Here is a 20567-nt window from a genome sequence, read left to right as displayed (position 1 = left end):
TACAAATTTTATTTAATCACATTCACTAAATGATATTTATGCTTTATCATACATTTATTCATTTTTGCTTCCTGGGAGTAAAGTAGAGTTAAAAATATTGAGTCAAAAGCCTCCACGAGTAAGCATACTTGTCAATTTATCCGTCTCTTTTTAAAAATATAAAGTATGCAAAATATCAGCCTATGATTTGAGACTATTTAGAGAAGATTTTGAATTGGTCGGAATTGAATATTCAATGTATACATTATGTATAGTTTAAATATATTTAGCTTTTTGAGTGCATCATATTGTATAGTCAATGTATAACTCATATAGATATAGATAAGTGTTTTTAGTTCGAAGTTTTAGAGTAATTTAACACTTGAGTTAGGAGATGTTTTTAATTAAAGTTATCATAATAATTTAACATTTAAGTAAGAAAATTCATGCTTTTAAAGTAAAATCGATGTAGATATACACTTATTAGATACGATTATATACATACTCTATATAAAGAATGTGTTTGGAATGAAGAAAAAGATTATGCCAAGAAAAGTTATATGTAATCTTGCAAAACAATATCAATTTTTGTAGACATAATGTTATATTATATTATATATTGAGATACGTATCATTATATTTATGTTGGATTGTATATCTTTGAAAGAAATAAATTTTGTTGATAAATCGCATTCACTGAATGAGATTTATGCCTTTTCATACATATCTTCATTTTGCTTCTTTCTTTTTTAGATATTTGAGCCGAGAGTAAAGTTGATATATACTTATTATATACGACTATAGACATATTATACATAAAGAATATGTTTGGAATGAAGAAAAGAACTATGTCAAGAAAATTTATAGATAATCTAGCAAAACAATATGAATTTTCGTAGATATAATGTTATATATTGAGATACTTATCATAATATTTATGTTGGATTGTATATATCTTTGAAAACTACAAATTTTGTTCATAAATCACATTAATGAGCTAGATTTATGTATTATCATACATTACTTCATTTTTGCTTTTTTTTTTATATTTGAGCCGAGAGTAAAGTAAAGTTGGGAATATTGAGTCAAAAATCTCCACGAGTAAGCATCTTGTCAATTTATCCGTATCTTTTTAAAAAAACTAAGTTATGCAAACTATAAGTCTATGATTTGGGACTATTTAGAGGAAATTTTGAATTGGTCGGAATTGAATAGTCAGGCGTATTTTGGTAACTTTCTTGTTACAGAGACTATGTACTGTGACCATACGTGAAATTAACCCGTTGTTAGCTTCATCCTCTTTTCTTAAAAATAGAAAAAGGATCCAAGAACCACATTTTTCATTTCTTGTTTTGCATTTTCAGGGTATATTGCTTCTATTGTTGACAACAACAATTGATGCATTAAGACCTGTAGCATGTGGTGATGGATCGAATCTCTGCATAAGCCCCTCAACAAACCAATATGTATTTTTGTATGTGGCTTTGGCACTAGCACCTATAGGGATCGCGGGCACACGTTTTACAATTACACCGATGGGAGCTTATCAATTTGATAAGCCAAAACATCAAGTGATGTTCTTTGATTGGTACATATACATGTTTTTCTTGTGCTGGGCTTTAAGCACCGCATTCATCGTCTATGTGGAGGACAATATCAGTTGGGCATGGGGTTTTGGTATATCAATGGCTTGGCGATTTTCCTTGTTGGCAAACGTTCCTATCGCCATGTTAAGGAACAAGGAGGCAGCCCTTTCATCAACTTAGCATGTGTGGTAGTCGCTGCTACTCAGAAATGGAGGGTTCCTCTTTCGGAACAAAATCAACACTACTATCATGATCCAAGTGACAAAAGTACCACGCTAACAACTTCTCAAATTCCTACAAAATCCTTCAAGTAAACATCTTTTTTCCCCTGTTTGGTCTGCTTTTATATATATACTCTGTCAAAATTGATTAGCTAATATACAAATCCTGTTGTACAGATTCTTGAATTGTGCAGCTTTTATTACTGAGGGAGATACCAAACCAGACGGATCGATTAGTAATTCCCAGAGATTATGCACAGTGCAACAAGTAAAAGATTTGAAAAGTTTGATCAACCTTTTCCCTCTATGGGCTAGTGGTTTACTAATATCCACACAACTAGTCATGCAATTGAGCCTGTTAACACTTCACGCTCTCAAAATGGATCGCCATATGGGACCTCATTTCGAGATCCCAGCTGGTTCTATGTTAGTCTTCATAATTCTATTCACGTGTATAGTCATATCCATCATTGACCCACTACTAAACCCATTCCTAGCTAAGTACACAAGTTTTTCTCTCACCCCTCTTCAGCGCGTTGGCATAGGCCATGCACTAACTATAGCGTGCATGGTTGTGTCTGCCCTGGTTGAGTTTAGGTGACTTAGGGTCGCTAGATCACACCATCTCCAAGGAAAAAAGGACGCTATCGTCCCAATGTCCGTCTTCTGGCTACTACCACAGCTAGCTCTAAATGGAATCGGAGAAGGATTCCATTTTCCAGGACATATCGCGTTTTATTACCAAGAATTTCCAACATCCTTGAAGAACACCTCAACTGCAATGGTTTCGTTGTTAATTGATATCACATTCTATCTGGGGAACGTGCTGATTTATCTGGTTCAAAGACAATCAGGATGGGAGGATGAACAATGTATTCTGGCTCTGTTGTACCCTGGGATCAGTAAATTTCATTTATTTCCTTGTGGTTGCCTCCTTTTATGAGTACAAAAATATGGACAACAAACTAAATGTTGTGCTTAGTAAATGATGTACTACTTAGTATAATTTAGGCATAATTCCTAAATGTTTCTTTTAACATGACTTCAACTGACATCTATGTCCCCAACTTTATAAGTAAAAGATGTAAATTGGTGTTTTTAGGAGGCAAAAAAACTATCAATGATCAATTTGTTGCTTTGCAATGTTGATGTGGATCAGTGGAACATGTAAACTAAATTAATTGAATTTGAGTAACACCATGTTTAGTGAAGAGCAATCAGAAATCAAAAGGTATGTTGTGGTTTATTGCTAAAGATATAACACAGTACTAAAATGCCCTTATTGACGATTTTTTACCCTGACAACATCTAGGCTTCCTCGAAAAATATGACATCTCACACCAGGTATATCCTTAACCTCACCTTGTCAAGGTGACAACTACAGGTTCGAGCCCATCAATCATGATGAATCCAATAAATATATCAATAAATTTCTTCCTTTTTATGAAGAGGACCGGGGACAAAATTTCATTGTCAAAGTAAAGGGAAGGTCCTTATTTCTATTTTCGTTTCTTTGGTAGGAGAAAGACATACAATTGGATATGTATAATTATAGATAGCATTATAGTTAATATTTTAAGAAATATTGGCATCTTCGATTGCCCTCGATGCATGTAATGTAATCGAGCACTATAAATTCATTTCTTGTCGAAGACAAAATCTAATATAAGAAAATACTTTTCAAAAAAAGTAAAACAAAAAAACAACTAACTTTAGAGTATAGTTGATCAAACAAATAATCTATAACTCCATATAAATTAAAAAATGCTCTAATATTTTGGTAGGAGTCAGGTCGGCGTATCGTACACTTTATCCTCCCCAGACCCCACGTGTGGGATTTCACTGGGTTGTTGTTGTTGTTGCTCTAATATTTTGTGAATATAATATGATTTATTATTTTGATTTAATTATGTAGTTGTATACAATAAAATTGGCGTTGAGAAAATAATAATGAAGAACGAAAAATATCACAACAATTGTATTAATTGATTTCAAATATGAGCGTTGCAAATACTATGCATCCTCTGATTCGTCTTTTCGAATATAAATTCAAGGGCTCTTGAGTTTGATCTTGAATTTGGTGGCTTTGATCTTAACTTAGACTTTGACTCATGGGCCTTCGAGCTTGATCTTGAATATTGATGAACTTTGAACTTGACTTGTTCTTGAACTTGATTTTGACTTGTACTTGAATTCAAGGGATTTTGAGCTTGTTCTTGAATCTGTTGATCTTGATCTTGAGTTGTTCTTGAACTTGAATGCTTGAGTATTTGAATTCTTGAACTCTTTGACCAATTAGATTTAGGTGACATGACTTATTGGGCTTTAGTGAAGTGGTTTGTCATTTTGACACACGGCATATCCTATTGACTTCTTTATTGTATAAATTTTAGGAATCTCATACTGTAAGGAGCAAATTTCCATTTGTTCCGATCGTTTTTAATTTTACAAAAATCCCTTAAAAAGTGTCCATTTGGGTTACATAGGTAGGCACAATTTGATACATAAAAAAAGTTGTCGGTTGAGTTTTAAAAAGGAAAAACAAAAACGGAAATCAATTATTCAATCCCAAAAATCATGCAAATTAACTGTCATTCAAACTCTCTCCATGACAATGTAACAGATTTTTTTCAAAACCAGTTTCAAAATTTGAATTCTATTCCCATAAACATTCGTGAAGAAAAATTCAAAAAGTTTTCCTTATATCAATTTAAACTATATACTTATATTCTCCATATATCAAATTTGATTCTTTATATCAAGTTTTTTTTTGGAATAAAATTTAATTGTATCAAGCTTCAAACATCTTAGATTTTCTTGTATCAAGTTCAACTATATACTTCTATTTTCCTGTGTATCAAGTTTGATTCTTTTTATGAAGTTTTTTTTTTTAAATCAAGTTTAGTTGTATCAAGTTTCAAACTCTCAGTTTTCCTTGTATCAAGTTATATATATACTTCTATTCTCCTTGTATCAAATTTGATTCTTTATATCAAGTTTACTTTTGAATCAAATTTAATTGTATCAAGTTTCAAACATTTCAGATTTCATTGTATCAAGTACAACTATATAGTTCAATTTTCCTTGTATCAAATTTGATTCTTTATATCAATTTATTTTTTGGAATAAAATTTAACTTTATCAAGTTTCAAACATCTCAGATTTTCTTGTATCAAGTTCAACTATATACTTCTATTTCCCTTTATATCAAATTTGATTCTTTGTATGAAGTTTTTATTTTTTTGAATCAAGTTTAAAAATATCTCAGATTTTAATTTTCCTTGTATCAAATTTGATTATTTGTATCAGGTTTCTTCGATTTCTGTTGTTGATGTTTCAATGCTAATAATGGATCATGAGTTTTTTTAGATCTATTTTCACGAAACCATACCTCAGTCGAATCGAAATCATGCCTCCGAGGGAGAACTTGATGAACTTCTTCAACTTGAGGAAGTTTTTCATTTTGAGAAACTTCCTCTTTTTGTACAAGATTTTTCAAATGAAGAAGAACACCAATTTCATGAACAACTTCGCATTCATCAGCGACTTGAGGAGGATCACCTATTTGTGTAAGACCGACACTAAATGATGTATTAGAGTCCATATTATCACCGAAATCAACGAAGAAGATGAAGAACTTCAACAACAACCAAAGAAATTAAAAAAGAGGAACGAAGGTGAAAATGGCGATTTTCTTCAATTTTCTTAGGTTTCGATAATAATGAATAAAATTTGAAAAGGAAGTTGTAAAACGGACGTGAGAATATAGCCTCTAGTTTATGAGTAAATTTAGCATGTCAGATATTTTAGAGGAATATGAAGGGTCATGTATCAAGAGGTTGGAGAGAAAAATATAAAATAAGGGATTATTAAAATATTATGAAATGGTAGGGACTTTTAGAAAATATAATTTTATATGTTGTGTATTTCTGTTAAAATTCCTTCTTTATTTGACTTGGCATACCATGTCATTTGACATATGGCACCAAACTGGACCTCTAGAATGAAATGACATTGGGCTTAGCAAACTGGGTTAATCTATTGTAGCTCAAATCAATTAATTTGGACTTTAATTAAATTCATATTTATTGTACTTAAATAATTAACTCAATTATATTAATTCATAACATTTATTTTGACTAATATGTTCATGAATTTAATATAATTTAAATTAATTTTATAAATTTATATTTAATAAATTTTAAATGATTACAAATACCCCTACTTCAAGTTTTGTCGAGATATTGCAATTCAAAGACAAAACTTGAAAGCACCCCTGAGATCCACTCGTCCATTTCTTTTATTTTTTTCTGGCATCACTTGGAATTTTTTTCCACAATATTTGTAACATGATGCAGGCCAAGTAAGACAAATTTATCGTAGCATGTCTAAATGTTGCATTTATTTTTGCATGTCTGCACACGTAGGAAATACCACGATAAAAGAATTCATCTTGAATGGAATGAATTTTATTTTGAAAATTATTTTTGCTAAAGCAACACTTAGACGAGCAGGCCGTGTGATTTAGGCTCTCAAATTTGAGGGGAATCATTTTTCAATAACAATAGGTTATAAATTTATTTTCTTAAAAAAATATTGAACACTATTTGTAGAAAAGGTAACTTTTTCATATATAATGAGAGAATTATTAGAAGAAATTTGACATATTTAAAATACTATGTCTCATGAAAGATAATATAAAAATAAGAATGGTTATATTATCAATTGAAAAAATATATATTAAAAGAAATTAATTATATAAAAGTTATTAACAATTTAAATTTAAGGCCTCCATTTGATTTTGATTATAGGTCACTAATCTGTTTGAACCACCCATGAAACGGAGAGAGAAGTAATCAATAAGTCCTATGAGGGGAATCACAAGTAAGAAAAAATATCCTACTCAACACATTCTAATTCATTCTAATTTAGTTTAATCCATTCATTTATACCGCTTTGCATGATCAAGTATATGAGCGGAGTTAGTAGTCTGCATATGGATTCAAACAGTTTATTTATGTTAATAAATTTATTAACTATTTATAATATTAAATTTAGAACCTACTTATATTACTTGAAATTACATTGTAAATTCAGAATTCATAAAATTGAAATCTTAATTATATATCTCATCTAATTAAAGTGTCTTCCAGCTGGAGAATCAAAGCAATTAAAGACGAGCCTTTCCATTATTGCGCAAAACGGAAGCATAATGAAAGTCGTTGAGCATAATTAACTTCTTTTTTTTTAACAAAATGAATAATCAAATAAATAAGATAATAATAATAAAAGAAAAAACAGGTTATTCGATGCGATTATAGGATTATTTTTTTCCCTTAACTTTGTTGGATTTAAAATATTTAGGGACAATTTCAAATATATTCAATAAATTAATTAGTCTACAACAAATATAGATATGTTTTATTTACATAAAAAATAGCCAAAAATCATAGAAAATATGGAGTGACTACACAATATAGTTTGTCAAAAGTCATAGAAAGTATACATTGACTATACAACATAGATTACTTATACATGAGCTATACACTAAATATACATTATGATACACTCGAAAACTGAATATAGCTTGACTACACATGAAATATATATTGACTATACATGTCTATACACTAATTGGCCTTTTTTTGGTAACTATCCCTATTTTGAATCCCCTCATATCGCTTTTTCACATTCGAATTTCCAAAATTGCCCCTTCAAGTCAAGTCATGCGGAAAAAATGTAATTATATAACTATTTCTAATGTTTCAAGTTTTTTAGCAATGAATTAGTCACGTAATTCTATTCACCACAAGATAGGGGTAAAATTATGTATACATCACCCTCCTTATACTTTACTTGTGATTACATTGGTTTTATTAATGTTGAATTAATCACACAATTCAATATAAAACTATAAATAAATAAATAAATAATCTTTTAGTATGAGTTTTCCTAATTAAACAGATAAGTGCATGCTAATCAATATTAAAATATGAGTAATAAATATGTGCAACATTTTTTTCACCCCTTTGTTGGAGTAGTTTTCATCCTTTACTTTTTTGCTCCATCGAATTCATAATCTTAGCTTAGGGTTAAAAAGTGAAAATTATTTACCATTCGAACAACTCTCTCTTGTCAAAATGTAGTGCCAGAATTTGAACTCTCCCTTGTCAAAATGATTTTGTGACACTATCTTGAAGTTTTGAGTTACAAAACTGAACTCCGAAACATTATACTGAAGTCTCACTTGTAAAAATTGAACCTTCAGAATTACGTGTTAGAGTTCAAACTTCTCCTTGTAAAACTCTAAAATAATGCCTTAAAGTTCGAGAAGGAGAAGGGGAAGAAGAAGCAATTTTGTGGAGAATCAATTGTGTGATGTGGAGAAAGTATTAGTGTCGAAATAATATTTACTTATTTAAGAGTGAGAGACTAATTTCATTTTGTTTAAATGATAATTGATTTTAATTTGAATTGTCAATTATAGCCATAATTGTCACGCCCCAAAATAGAATGCGCACGCAATTAACAATCGATGCCTTAACATTTGGCACCTATTCTCAATTGAGTGCCGAGAACATTACTAATATATCAAAGGTAACTCACAAAACAATCGTTTCGTTCATTTTTACTTATTCATTTTGAAATTTACACGCTACTTTAAAAAATTGATATGAATATTTTATCACAATACATATTAATTGATGTTATATATATATGAGTGTGTGTGAATGTAAAATTAGGTACCAGCAATGTAAGACCTTTTTCAGTCTTTAACACCCCATTTCAGGACTAGGGCTAGACATATAGTGCATGGCAATTTTAATTTGTCAGCTTAACATTAAATGAGATGGATCTTGCTTTGATATTGTTTAAAATTAAGTCTTGTCTAATTCACACCTCAAAAACTAACTCAAAATAAGGAGAATTGTCCAAATCTTATAAGGAGACCACTTATTTCATTATCCACCAATACGGAAGAAAAAAAAGAGTCATTTTTTAACAATATACTCTACTTAAATTTACAAAAATTATACATCCACCACTGATTATTTTATAAATTAAATCACTAAAAGACATTGAGATTATATTGTAATTATCCCTTTATTTTGCAGCATAGCATCAATGCCCCAAGGATTTATTTTTGATAGTGGAAACATCATTGACTCAAGCACTTAGCTTTGAAATATTCTCAGAATTTGCAGACAAATATTAATGTTTTTTTTTCAGTGCGTTTTCAAATTATTTTGCTCACTAATTATTAGAATCTCTGAATGCTTAGCTTGCACCCAACGTTCCAGAGAGATCATAAATACACTTGCAATCGCACTATCATTTTTTCTATAATCATGTACTTTTTCCGATATATTTTACTTGTCATGTTTTTCTGATGTGTATTTATCAAAAAATATTAATTAAAAAGATAATTTAATGAAATTATCTTCACTTATTATTTGATCTTTCATTTAATACTAATTTAATTTTTATCACATTCATCTCAACTTTATGTTTGTTGACTTGACTCAAATTCGCATTATATATATATATATATATAGGGTATATTAAATAAGAAAGCACTTTTTGTTAAAATATATATTAAGAGCAAATGAATCTTATCTATTTTACCACACCAGTAGGCAGTAGCTAAGGCCTACGCCTACTGAGAGAAATGAAGTCTATGATTCTTTTGAAGGATAGTCCAAGTTTATTGATTCGACTAATTCAAATTATCATAAAAGCACTTTAGCTAATACGTTTATATTTCGTATATGTATTGAATTCAAGTAATGTTATAAGAACATAGGCAACATATGCGTGTTATTAAAATTACACAACTTAATAACCACAGAGTAATTTCGAATAAACTATAAAAGAACATAATAACAAAAATTACGCAGACAAACATACATACTTGTCATAGCGAATCCAACAATAGGTTTGTCTATTCATCACGAACCTATTAATTCAAAAATTGAACATTTTCATATGTACAAAAAACAAGTATATATAATTATTAGTTCAACCTCCAAATCGATTAAATTCTGAATTCTTCACTGCATACTCGAGCCAAGCTAGAATCACTTATCCAAAGCATTGGATGCACCATTATCAACCACTTTGTTCCCAATTTTTCTCTTGTAAAACCAAACACATAGTAAATAATACCCAAAATTCAACACTCCAATCACAGCAAACACCCAATAAAAGTTGTCAATTCTCCCCTGATTTATGTCATTAGGTAACCAAGTAGTCGTCCTTCGAACAAGATCAATCAACGCGGTGCTCACGTAAAACGAAATCGCGATGACTAACCATGTTAGGGCAGTTGAAACACTCTTTAACGACGTTGGAAATTCTTGGTAGTACAATGATACTTGTCCTGGAAAATGAAATGCCTCTCCTATCCCAATTAGAACTAGATGTGGCACGAGCCATAAGACAGAAATCCTGAATCCGTCTCTGACTTGATTTAGTCTTTTGGACTCTACTAAAGCTGCCACTCCCAAGCCAATAAAAGTAAGGACGTGCCCAACTCCAATTCGTTTGAAGGGCGTAACAGAGTGGCCAATCAATTTTTCCCACGCGGGAAAGAGAAATCTATCGAATATTATTAGAAAAATTGAGGTGGTGATGAGTATAACAACGGGAATTGAACCAGCTGGAATTTGAAAACGGGGTCCTAAATGTCTGTCCATGGCTAAGGCTTGAAGTACAGACAAACTAATTAGGACCGCGATCGGAGTCGAAAGAAATATGCTGGATGAACACAAAGGCAGAGTTCTCATTAGGCTTTTAAAGTATTCTACTTCACTTACTGTACAGAGTTTCCATGGTTTCGCGATTGAGTCATCCTGTTTAACGTCTCCTTCACATTTTAGCGCTGCACGATTCAAGAATCTGCATCACAAATGAAGAGATCAATACTTATTTTTGAATTCTGAATAGAGAGGTGATAAAGTTAACTCATATTTTAGTAAAAACTGTCCAACGAGTTGAATTATGACCAGATCAAATTTTTAGAGGTGGTGATTTATGTAAATTTAATTTGGAAGGACGTGGCATTTAACTAGTTCAAGTTTGATTCAGGTCGCCCATTTGCCACCTCTGAAATTATAACAAGAAAAAACATAAGAGATAATGGTCAAAACTCATTTGAATTATTGCTTTTTCTTTAGTTTAACACTCCAACTATTAGTTATTTCCTATTTCTATCAGAATTATCACTATTTATGTATAAAAAACACAGCTGTTCTCCTTTTTTTACCTGAACGATGATGATAGTTCAGATAGAAAGAAGGAACAACTGATAGTTGGAATGTGTAGTTGATGTGTTTTTTACCATTAACTCGAAAGATAAAGTGAAGTGTATGAATTTCAAGATTAACAAAGAGAACTCACCCAAAGCTTCTTGAAGGTGGTGCAATTGACATTGTTTGATCAACATTGTCATGTGGTCCATAATACCAATTATTCTCATCTGAAATTGGGAGTTTCCTTTTTCGAATAGTTGCCACAATCACACGAGCCAAACTAGTAAAAGGACTACCTTCAAGTTTAGCATAATGGTAAAATCTACTTCCACTTAAGAAAACAACTAACCCAACAAAATTGGCAGCTACACATACAAAATACCCAAATTTCCAGCTGACATTGTCTTCTATGTACACAATAACTGTGGCACCAATTACTGTCCCAGCGTACATGGTGAAGAAGTACCAATTGAAGAACATGTTTTGGTACTTTGAGTCGTGAAATTGGTTCGCGCCAATTGTTGCTATGTTAGTTCTCATGCCACCTAAACCGATGGAGGCCAACGTGATACCTCCGTATAACAAGGCAAACTGAAGTTTTGTTGGTGTCATACAAATGTCTGAACCATTTTTGCATATTTGTTGAGGCCTCAATGTGTCAATTGTTGCTGTTAAAGCTAAGAGAATTATGCCCTGCGATTGTTAAAGTTAGATGATCACATACAGTTTCATTTTAAGACATTAAAAAAGTCATTTTCGTAAAATTGGAGAATCAACTTTCAATTTATTGCACTAAAACTATAAAATTATACTTTTTGTGATAGAAAAAAATTTGAACCATCTCTATATATCATGGGAGAAAATAACATACGCCAAAAATCGATATAAGTTCGATCTTCAAAAAATCAAATAGAGATTGACACTTCATCAACTCACTTTCCATAATATTCACGTTACAGAAGAAAAAAAAAAGGAATATTTTTGTAAGGCTTACGTACTACATGAAGTCCTAATATTACAAAACTTAGTTTTATGACTTTGGTACAATAAACCGAAAGTTGTATGATTGCTCATGAAACTGCTCCCCGCGAAATTGTATTATCTCTCTCTCTTTTTTTTCCCAAAAAAAATTGATTTGATGTATCAAGAATCTAGCAAACCACCTACATCATCTGACCGCAGCTCGATGGACAAAACAATCCGCTTTCGTAGGTGAATCTAAAATTTCTAGAATATAGATGCATTTTTGGTGTGATGTTGACAGTTTATCCTAATATAAATCGAAAAGATAAAAAAGAAAGAAAGGACGGGAGGGGGAGCGGGTGGAATTACACACCAGTAAAGAGATCAATGAAGAACTCCAGACAACAGAGAAACAACCAAAGAAGGAATCAGCAAGAATAGCAGCAACCACAGGAACAAAATTGACAGAACCATTCATAACATTGGAAACTTGAGCAGCATCAATACTATTCATTCCAAATTCCTCTATTAAGTACACTGTCAAGTTATTCATCGAACCTGCTGTTGCTATGTTCAACCCCGCTGTCGTTGCTACAGATTATTGAAAACATAATTAAGTAAAAAAAAAATTGTATATTCACTCTAACAGCTTAAACTTTTCAGACATTCGAGAAAGAGACCTATTGTAAAAGGGAAAGTAATCCATCCTCCTCGTTTTCCGTCTCCATCTGACCTCTTCAAGATTTGTGATTCTCCATCCATATTTGACAAATGTGAGATGACTTCTTGTAAATGCTCTGTTTCAGTTTATATAGATAGCTTTTTATAGAAAGCTTGAAAGGTTTGTTTTGTTTTGTTTTCAAAAAATCTTCCTTTTCAAGCAATAACAGAAAAGAGTTATTTCTTACGTTCACTTTTATTTGTCTATTAAAAATATATGTTCATTTTTATTTATTCAATATAAAAAGTTAAGAGATAATTTATCATTTAATTTCCTAATTTATCCTTATTATTAATCATAGTTTTCATAGAACAGAAGTTGTTCGTTGCCCTGTGAAATCAGCCTCACACTATTTGCTATTATTAATTATAGTCATTTTCAAGATTATTGAATTTATTATATTTAAAGGATAATACAGTAAAATTATCATTTTATTTATTAATTTTTAAAAAGTGTGTCAAGTTAATATTAGACAAATAAAAATGTACGAGAAAAGAGTATAAACATATATAGGTAGATAAGAGAGAAAATATCTTAACTAACTTGTTTTTAAAAACATTTTCATATGCCCAAAATTATCATGATTCTTGTTGTAGGTATTTATTCCTTTTCCTTTTCTATAGTTTATTGACATCTCTGTAATACATGTGGCGCCATCACTTGTGGGAAGTTTTGGCTTGATAAATGTTTAAGATCACAAGTATAAATTTTTCAAATCATTTTATTAAAAGTTTTGGCTTGATAAATGTGCGGGAGAAATTGATTGACGGAGGTTGATTTTGTTAAAAAAAAAATTTAAAAAAATGATTTTAAATTAACTTTCGGAGGTCAATTTTTTCGGTCTTTTACTGGAGATCTAATTTTTTGAGATCGATTTTTGTTTGTGTTTTTTTACTAGTGTTTCAAAGTTCCTATCTTACTTAATTGAATACAACTGTTTAAATAAAATTATTTTTAAAAAAAATGTCTCTTAACAATTTTCTGTTTAAAGAAATAGGGCTATGCAGTAGTTGAGGAGTCAAAATGCATGTTTGTAATCAACAAGTCTCAAAAAGTCATAATTTAAAATTTATGAATTTTAAATTCATATATTTTTAAGTTATCGGATTTTATATTAATAGTACGTACATATTCAATAATTTTTTAAAATAAATATAGAGTTCAAACCAAAGGTGTTAAGTTCAGGCCAACTCATAGTCCACGGTACACTGGCCCCATCCTAGCAATATTTTCTGATTTTGATTTGTGAGAAATTGTAACAAAAATAGTTATATGCCTAATTATTATTAATTTTAATTAAATAGAAAAGTGAATGGATGTGAAATGTTAGCAAACATCACTTAAAATTGTTATATAAAAACTTTCATTCTCAATTATTGAATATTAACAATTTTGAACTTGATTCACATGGCAATAGGATAATCATCTAAGTGGGATAATATACATAACTCCAAACCTAAAACAAAACAAATAAATACATGACTCTAAATGGACTCAATTAATAGAGAAAAGGGGTAGGTGATAGAAGGTGAGGAGGTAGGAACCAGGTTACGAATTTGGCTCAATCTAATAACTTTTGCTTAAATAATGTATTCTGTTAAGAGTAATTTATTCGTCCTACCTACTAGAGGTAGAGTTAAAATAATAATCATTAACATGAACTAGATCGCCCTTTTCTCTAGTCAACTAGATATAACTAGTGCTTTTCAATCGAGATCGAAAATAATTTTCAGCTTTATAAACGTACGAATAAGATTTGCATATATCCTATTATTTTTTGACTCCACTTATAAACTTAACTAGATATAACTGGAATCCACTAATCATCAATATCGATAGTGGTGCAATATTATTTGATAGAGAGTTACAATCTAAATTATTTTGGTATTTACATCTTCTTAAATAGTAGTCAGTTGTCCTACTTCATGTAAATAATAATTTTTGGTATATATACGAGTTGGAGTCATGTCTAACTCCTCCTTCATAAGGAATTAAGGATGGCTCTTCAAAGTTTTTTTTAAAAAAAAAGTAACAATGATGAAATAATAGAAGATAAATTGTATTTTAATTGAATTGTCATTAATTACCTTTCTTTCTTTCTTTTGCATTGATTCCAATCAACAGAAGCGCTCTCTCTATATATATGTATAAAAGTTATAAATGTTGTAAAATATGAATTAACATTGGTCATTTTTAGACTTTACATTGTCACTTTTAATAAATAAATAAAATCTAGGAGCTTTATGAAGGACCTCTTTATTCTTAATAAATAATTCTTTAGAGGACCAGAATAATTCTCTCTTTTCAATTTGTTGTATTTGATAATTTTTAAGATAAAAATGTTTCTTTGTTATTTATTTGTTTTTAGTATTAAATCAAAGAAATAACAATAATTTTCATAAAACATTTCATGAATTCCTCAGAAATCGCAATTTGTACTATATTACCTTGTGACAATTAAGCCCTCAAGTATCGTAAATACGCTCGGGGCAATATTGGACCAAGCATATTCTTTTGATGAATAGCTATATATATAAAATCCAATCCCAACTATGTAGACGAAATAGTGGGAAAAGAAGATTCCATTTGAAAGTGTGGTTAATAACAAAAGTTACTAATAATATATTTTAGCTTGTAATTAATCAAGAACAGGAATCAAATTATGCATGTTGAAAAATTAAAAAAATCCTATGGTCGACGTTCAATAACCTTTTCTTATGATCTTTCGTTTAAGATTTTTTATAAGATGCGCGCTCAGATGGTTCAGTGAAAAGATGATATATACTAAGATGTTTTAATAAGAAAGTGTGAGAGATTGACTATGGTAGAGTACTTGAGCACAAGTAGAGGTAGGTCGAAGAAGTATTTAAAAGGGGTGATTAAATAGGACATGATATATTTACAGTTTATTGATGTCACATGACCCTACATAAGAGGATATATGGAGGTCGAGGTTTAGATTAGATAGTTAGTAGATAATCAAGTGTTGTCTAATTTTTCATATCAACATTATTATTACTACTCTCCAACTACCTTATTCTTAAAAAAAAAATTGTTACTTTTGCTAATTATAGGTTATCGTATTAATTGTTATTGTTACTGTATTTTACTTCTGTATTTTTAACATAACTTATCTTTGCTAGTATTGTATTTTCTTTTCATACATAACACTCATGCTATTAATTGAAATCAAATTTTAAAATAACTAGCTTAATTTCCAAACACCACTTGAGATATTTTTCTCATTCTAAGTTGTATATTACACTCTTCCCTTTTTGGTTTCTTCCAAAAGCATCACCTCAATTTTAGATTTTGAGAAGTCTTTAAGTTTAATCGTTCCCTTTTCTTCTTCTTTTTTTTTTCCTTTTAACTTTTTACATTTGGTGCCCAGCAGCTTGTTTGGATGGTTGTTACACATTGTATCATATTGTATTGTTATTTTAAATATAATATTTATTTTAATTATTATTTAAATTTTATTATATCATATCATATTGTATTGGTATATCACACATTTCTACACTTCGATCGATATTTAAGAATTTTGATTTGATACTTCGATTGTTTTTTTGAGTGTGTATACTAAATGCCGAATAGTAATTTATCGGTTCGGTTATTTGGCATGGCCAGGTACAAATGTTGGGCTATTTTATGCTTAAAAGGATGAGCTATTTTGGATTTAATTTAGTGTAATTTACAAAAATTATATAGTGTTAAAAGTTAATTATATTATTTTTTTTATTATTTTCTGAATTACAAAAAAAAATTAAAATTTATGGATTTTAAATACTTCACTAGACTTTCGGATATATCAGCAGACATTCGGATACATAGGGGAGGGATGTATCAGAGAGGGATAAAGATGTATCAGAGAGGGAATATAACATCCGGATATATAGGGGAGAGATGTATACGGGAGGGGATGAATTTATCCGAGAGGGTGATAAGGATGTATCAGCAAGAGGTGAATGATGTATCCGAAAGGAGATTTTGAAATTTTTTTAAATGATAAGGAATTTTAGAGATTATGGTAAAATAGGATGTGTATTTAGGTGGATTTTTTATGTATATATATATACGCACACGTGTGTATTTGTGTATGTATATTTATACGGAGAGATATCTTACCTAGTAAAAGGTTGATCAATGAAAACTTCTCCATTTTAAAAAAAGACAGCTGCATTAGGTCTTAATTGATTCCTCACTACATTGCTGGTATGCCTGTTCCATTGCACAAAGATGAGAAACAGATCATACTTTTGATTTAAGTCAAAGTTAAAACTTGATTTAAACAAAGGAAAAAGGAAAAGATATATAAGAAGAATTTTTTTAAAAAAAAAGGACACATGGGAATGAATGATGAAATTGAATTAAAAAATCTGATTATACGAAGAAAAATGAAAGAAATCTTGGCAAATTTATAGAAAACCAATCATCCAAAAAAGGCATTCAAGAGCCACAAAAAATTGGGGGGAAATTATACGAGATGGCAAACATTACTAGTTTATTACTCCATATGGGTATAGTTTTATTTTATTATCATTCGTAGCTATATTTTGCTGAGATATGCTATAATTCATTTGTATATTTCGTTATACAATTCGTGTACTGCGTTTGTATAATTCGCTATACAATTCGTAGTTTTTGTATAGTATTTGTATAATTCACTATACAATTCGCAATTTTTGTATAGCGTTTGTATATTTTGTTATACAATTCGTGTACAACATTTGTATAATTCGCTATACAATTCACAGTGTTTGTATATTTTGATATACAAATTATTAGTGGGTACAACGTTTGTATAATTCGCTATAACATTTGTATAATAGCAAATTTATGTTTGTCATTATAGGTAATTAGGAAAACTATATCCATATAGAGTAATTATATGAAATTTTTCCAAAAATTGGCACTTGGATGGGTCAGTTTGTTCCAAAGTAATGGACTAATTTGGGCTGCTCAAAATAAATGGGTTCAGTCCAAACTTAGCCCATAGCAAAAGTCCAACCCATTGAGGAAATTTTATGAATAGCTATTATAAGTATCTTAATTATACTTCTTAGCTATAGTTTGCTTAAATACGCTTCATAGTTATAGTTTTGTTTGCTATAGGTATTTTAGTTTTTATATTTCTTGTCAATATACAAACAGAGTAAGTATATGCAAATTGTGTTTTTATACATTTAAGAATTTTTCAGAACTCCATTTCTATATTTTGCTTGCCAATATACAAACATGGTAAGTATATACAAATTCTGTATTTATATATTTAAGAATTTTTCAAAATTTATACAAATCATATGTATCAACAAATTATACACAAACAGGATAATTATATACAAATTCTGAATTTATAAAATTATGAATTTTTTATAATTTATACAAATTAAATGTATCTATTGTACACAAATAGCTAGGTTAAGCATATACATATTTTGAATTTATACAATTAGGAATCAAATTATATAAATTAAATAGCAAAACTGATTAAACTATAGTCTCATTTAATAATTAACCGAAACTATAGCTTAAGTAAATAATAATCGTTAAATGTTTGTCATTTCACGTAGATTGGGCGGGTCCAATGGGATTCGGCTGAACTTGTCAGCCCTACCCACGTACATAGTAGTGCAAGATCAAAGTTATAATGTGGAGTAAATTCTCGAAAAAAACTACATAATTACATACTTCACTATCATATTTACTATTATTACTTGTACTTTAAAAAATAATGTATTTTATCATTAATTAAGAGTTATCTACCATATATTGAGGAACATGTACTTAAATACGAGATGGTGAGGAAGACGAGCGAGATTCGTATGCATCTCATATACATACGAATCACACTAGATACGCACTAGATTGTAACGACCCATTAGGTCGTTTTGAGTACTATGGCCTTTTTATTTCATAAAAGACTCACCCCGAAATATTTTTTGGGGTATTTTGGACTATTCGATAACTACGGTTATATAGTTGAGGGGTAACTTTAGATAAATCATGTAGTTAATGGGCTAAAGTGGTAGTTTATTTAATACACTATACCACTTGTTCAATACATATAAAAATATATTGTGGGATTTAGCTTTTATTTATTTATTAATTCATGATTAATTATCCTAATTTGTAAAAGAAAACAAACAAAGAGAGACAGAAGTTTACCTGGTGCATTGAGACGAGAGCAGCGTCAGCTAAGAGCTTCAAAATTTTAGCCCCTTGAAGGCATATTAGCTTGCTAAATCCATAGGTAAAATGATGCTCTATTATTTGGAAAAAGAATATAGGTGTTTAAAACCCACTGAATCATCCAAATTGTCACTGCCGTAGTTGTGATCTTAATGTTTAGGATAGGCACCTATATATTAGTATATTACTAGCATGATTAGATTATAAGTGAGGGAGGGTAAATATATAAATGGCATATTTTAAAGTTAAGGATCAATAATAGTTTGGTTTCAGGTTGTCGCCAATGGTTTTGTGACCAGTTGGCTTCAATTTTAATTAAATATTATTTTGTTGTCATAGTATAAATTAATTTTTGGTATATTGAGATAAGTAATTAAATATCGAGTGTATTATATTATATGAATACCATTAGAGTTATGCTATTTGGATGAATTAAGACTTAACCCTAGGTTTGAGTTTTAGGGAATCGATTATAGAGGTGGGTGAGTTGTTGTGATCTAGGTTAAATATATATATTATTGGTGTCTACGAATTCGTTTTCTTATGAATATTTTATAGTTCATAGATTGGAAATGTTTTGAGGCATCGAAGAAAGAAAAATCACCGGTGAATTAGCTTGCTTAACTTTGGTTCTTCGGTGGAGGTAGGTTATGATTTTTATTCTATAACATAGATAGACTCTTAATAGTGATTGATAATCATTGAGTAACGTGTGAAGTTTACTACGCATTTAATTATTGTGGTTTGGATGGTTGATATGTTGTTGTGATTGGTCTGAAATCCCGAGACTGTGAAATCCATAATCTTGAACTTGCCCTATCAAAAATGGTGTCTTGAATAAAGAAGACTTGATGAAATATTGTTAATGAAATGGAATGTAATCATGAAGAATGATAAATTAATTATATTTGGATCAGGTGTCACGTTCCGACACGGTATATTTGGATCGGGTGTCACGTTCCGACATAATATATTTGGATTGGGTGTCACGTTCCGGCATGGTATATTTGGATTGGGTGTCACGTTCCGGCATGGTATATTTGGATCGGGTGTCACATTCCGGCACGGTAATATTAAAGAAAAACAAATCAAAATGACTTAATACTATCCAACCTCCAAAACTCATTTTTCAAAAGAGTTTGATGTGGAGGCTTGAGTCCTCATGTGTAATCTTGATATTATCGACTGGTTATGTAATTGTTCATTGCGTTATCACTTGATCTTGATCTTGTTGGTTGCCACCTGTTAAGTGTTATGGTTGATTTCCCGCTATTACTTTATGTATATTGATTTCTATTTTGAGTCGGACGATGATACTTACTCAGTACATGTTGTCCTGTACTGACCCCTACTTGTATCTTTTCTTGTTTTATTTTGTAGAGTGCAGCGAGTGTTCTACCGACTTCGACTCGACCTCAGCTTTAGTCAGTCTCAAGATCATCGGATTTCAGGGTGAGCTATCATTCTAGCTCGTGATGAATTCTCTCGGTTATGGCATGGTGTCTTTAGTTTTCGGACACATTTTGTTATTTATTTATTCTGGTGTTTGATATTTTCAGACTTAGTTTTAGAATTTAGATGTCCTTCATGTGATGACTTTCAGATTTTGGGGAACGTCAAGTAATAAATTTTAGTGGCTTTAGTTATTTCTGAC

At 30.3% G+C, this 20567-nt stretch overlaps 1 protein-coding gene and 1 pseudogene across 1 annotated transcript; one reads left to right on the top strand and one right to left on the bottom strand.

Annotated features, from left to right (window-relative positions):
• The first annotated feature begins 1349 nt into the window (after positions 1 to 1349).
• On the top strand, positions 1350 to 2775 carry LOC129902162 (protein NRT1/ PTR FAMILY 2.7-like; annotated as a pseudogene).
• Positions 2776 to 9587: 6812 nt separating this feature from the next.
• Positions 9588 to 12805, bottom strand: LOC129903081 (protein NRT1/ PTR FAMILY 2.7-like). The gene is made up of 4 exons (XM_055978567.1): positions 12681 to 12805; positions 12374 to 12591; positions 11186 to 11730; positions 9588 to 10684 (listed from the first exon to the last, which is right to left on the bottom strand). The coding sequence occupies exons 1-4, from the start codon at positions 12760 to 12762 to the stop codon at positions 9865 to 9867; spliced, it is 1665 nt and encodes a 554-aa protein (XP_055834542.1). The 5' UTR covers positions 12763 to 12805; the 3' UTR covers positions 9588 to 9864.
• Between the last annotated feature and the right edge of the window lie 7762 nt (positions 12806 to 20567).

The sequence above is a fragment of the Solanum dulcamara genome, chromosome 9 (genome assembly GCF_947179165.1).
Source record: "Solanum dulcamara chromosome 9, daSolDulc1.2, whole genome shotgun sequence".
Classification (NCBI taxonomy): Eukaryota; Viridiplantae; Streptophyta; class Magnoliopsida; order Solanales; family Solanaceae; genus Solanum; species Solanum dulcamara.
Note: the sequence above shows the minus strand (reverse complement) of the source record. Positions and strands in the feature narration are given on the sequence as shown.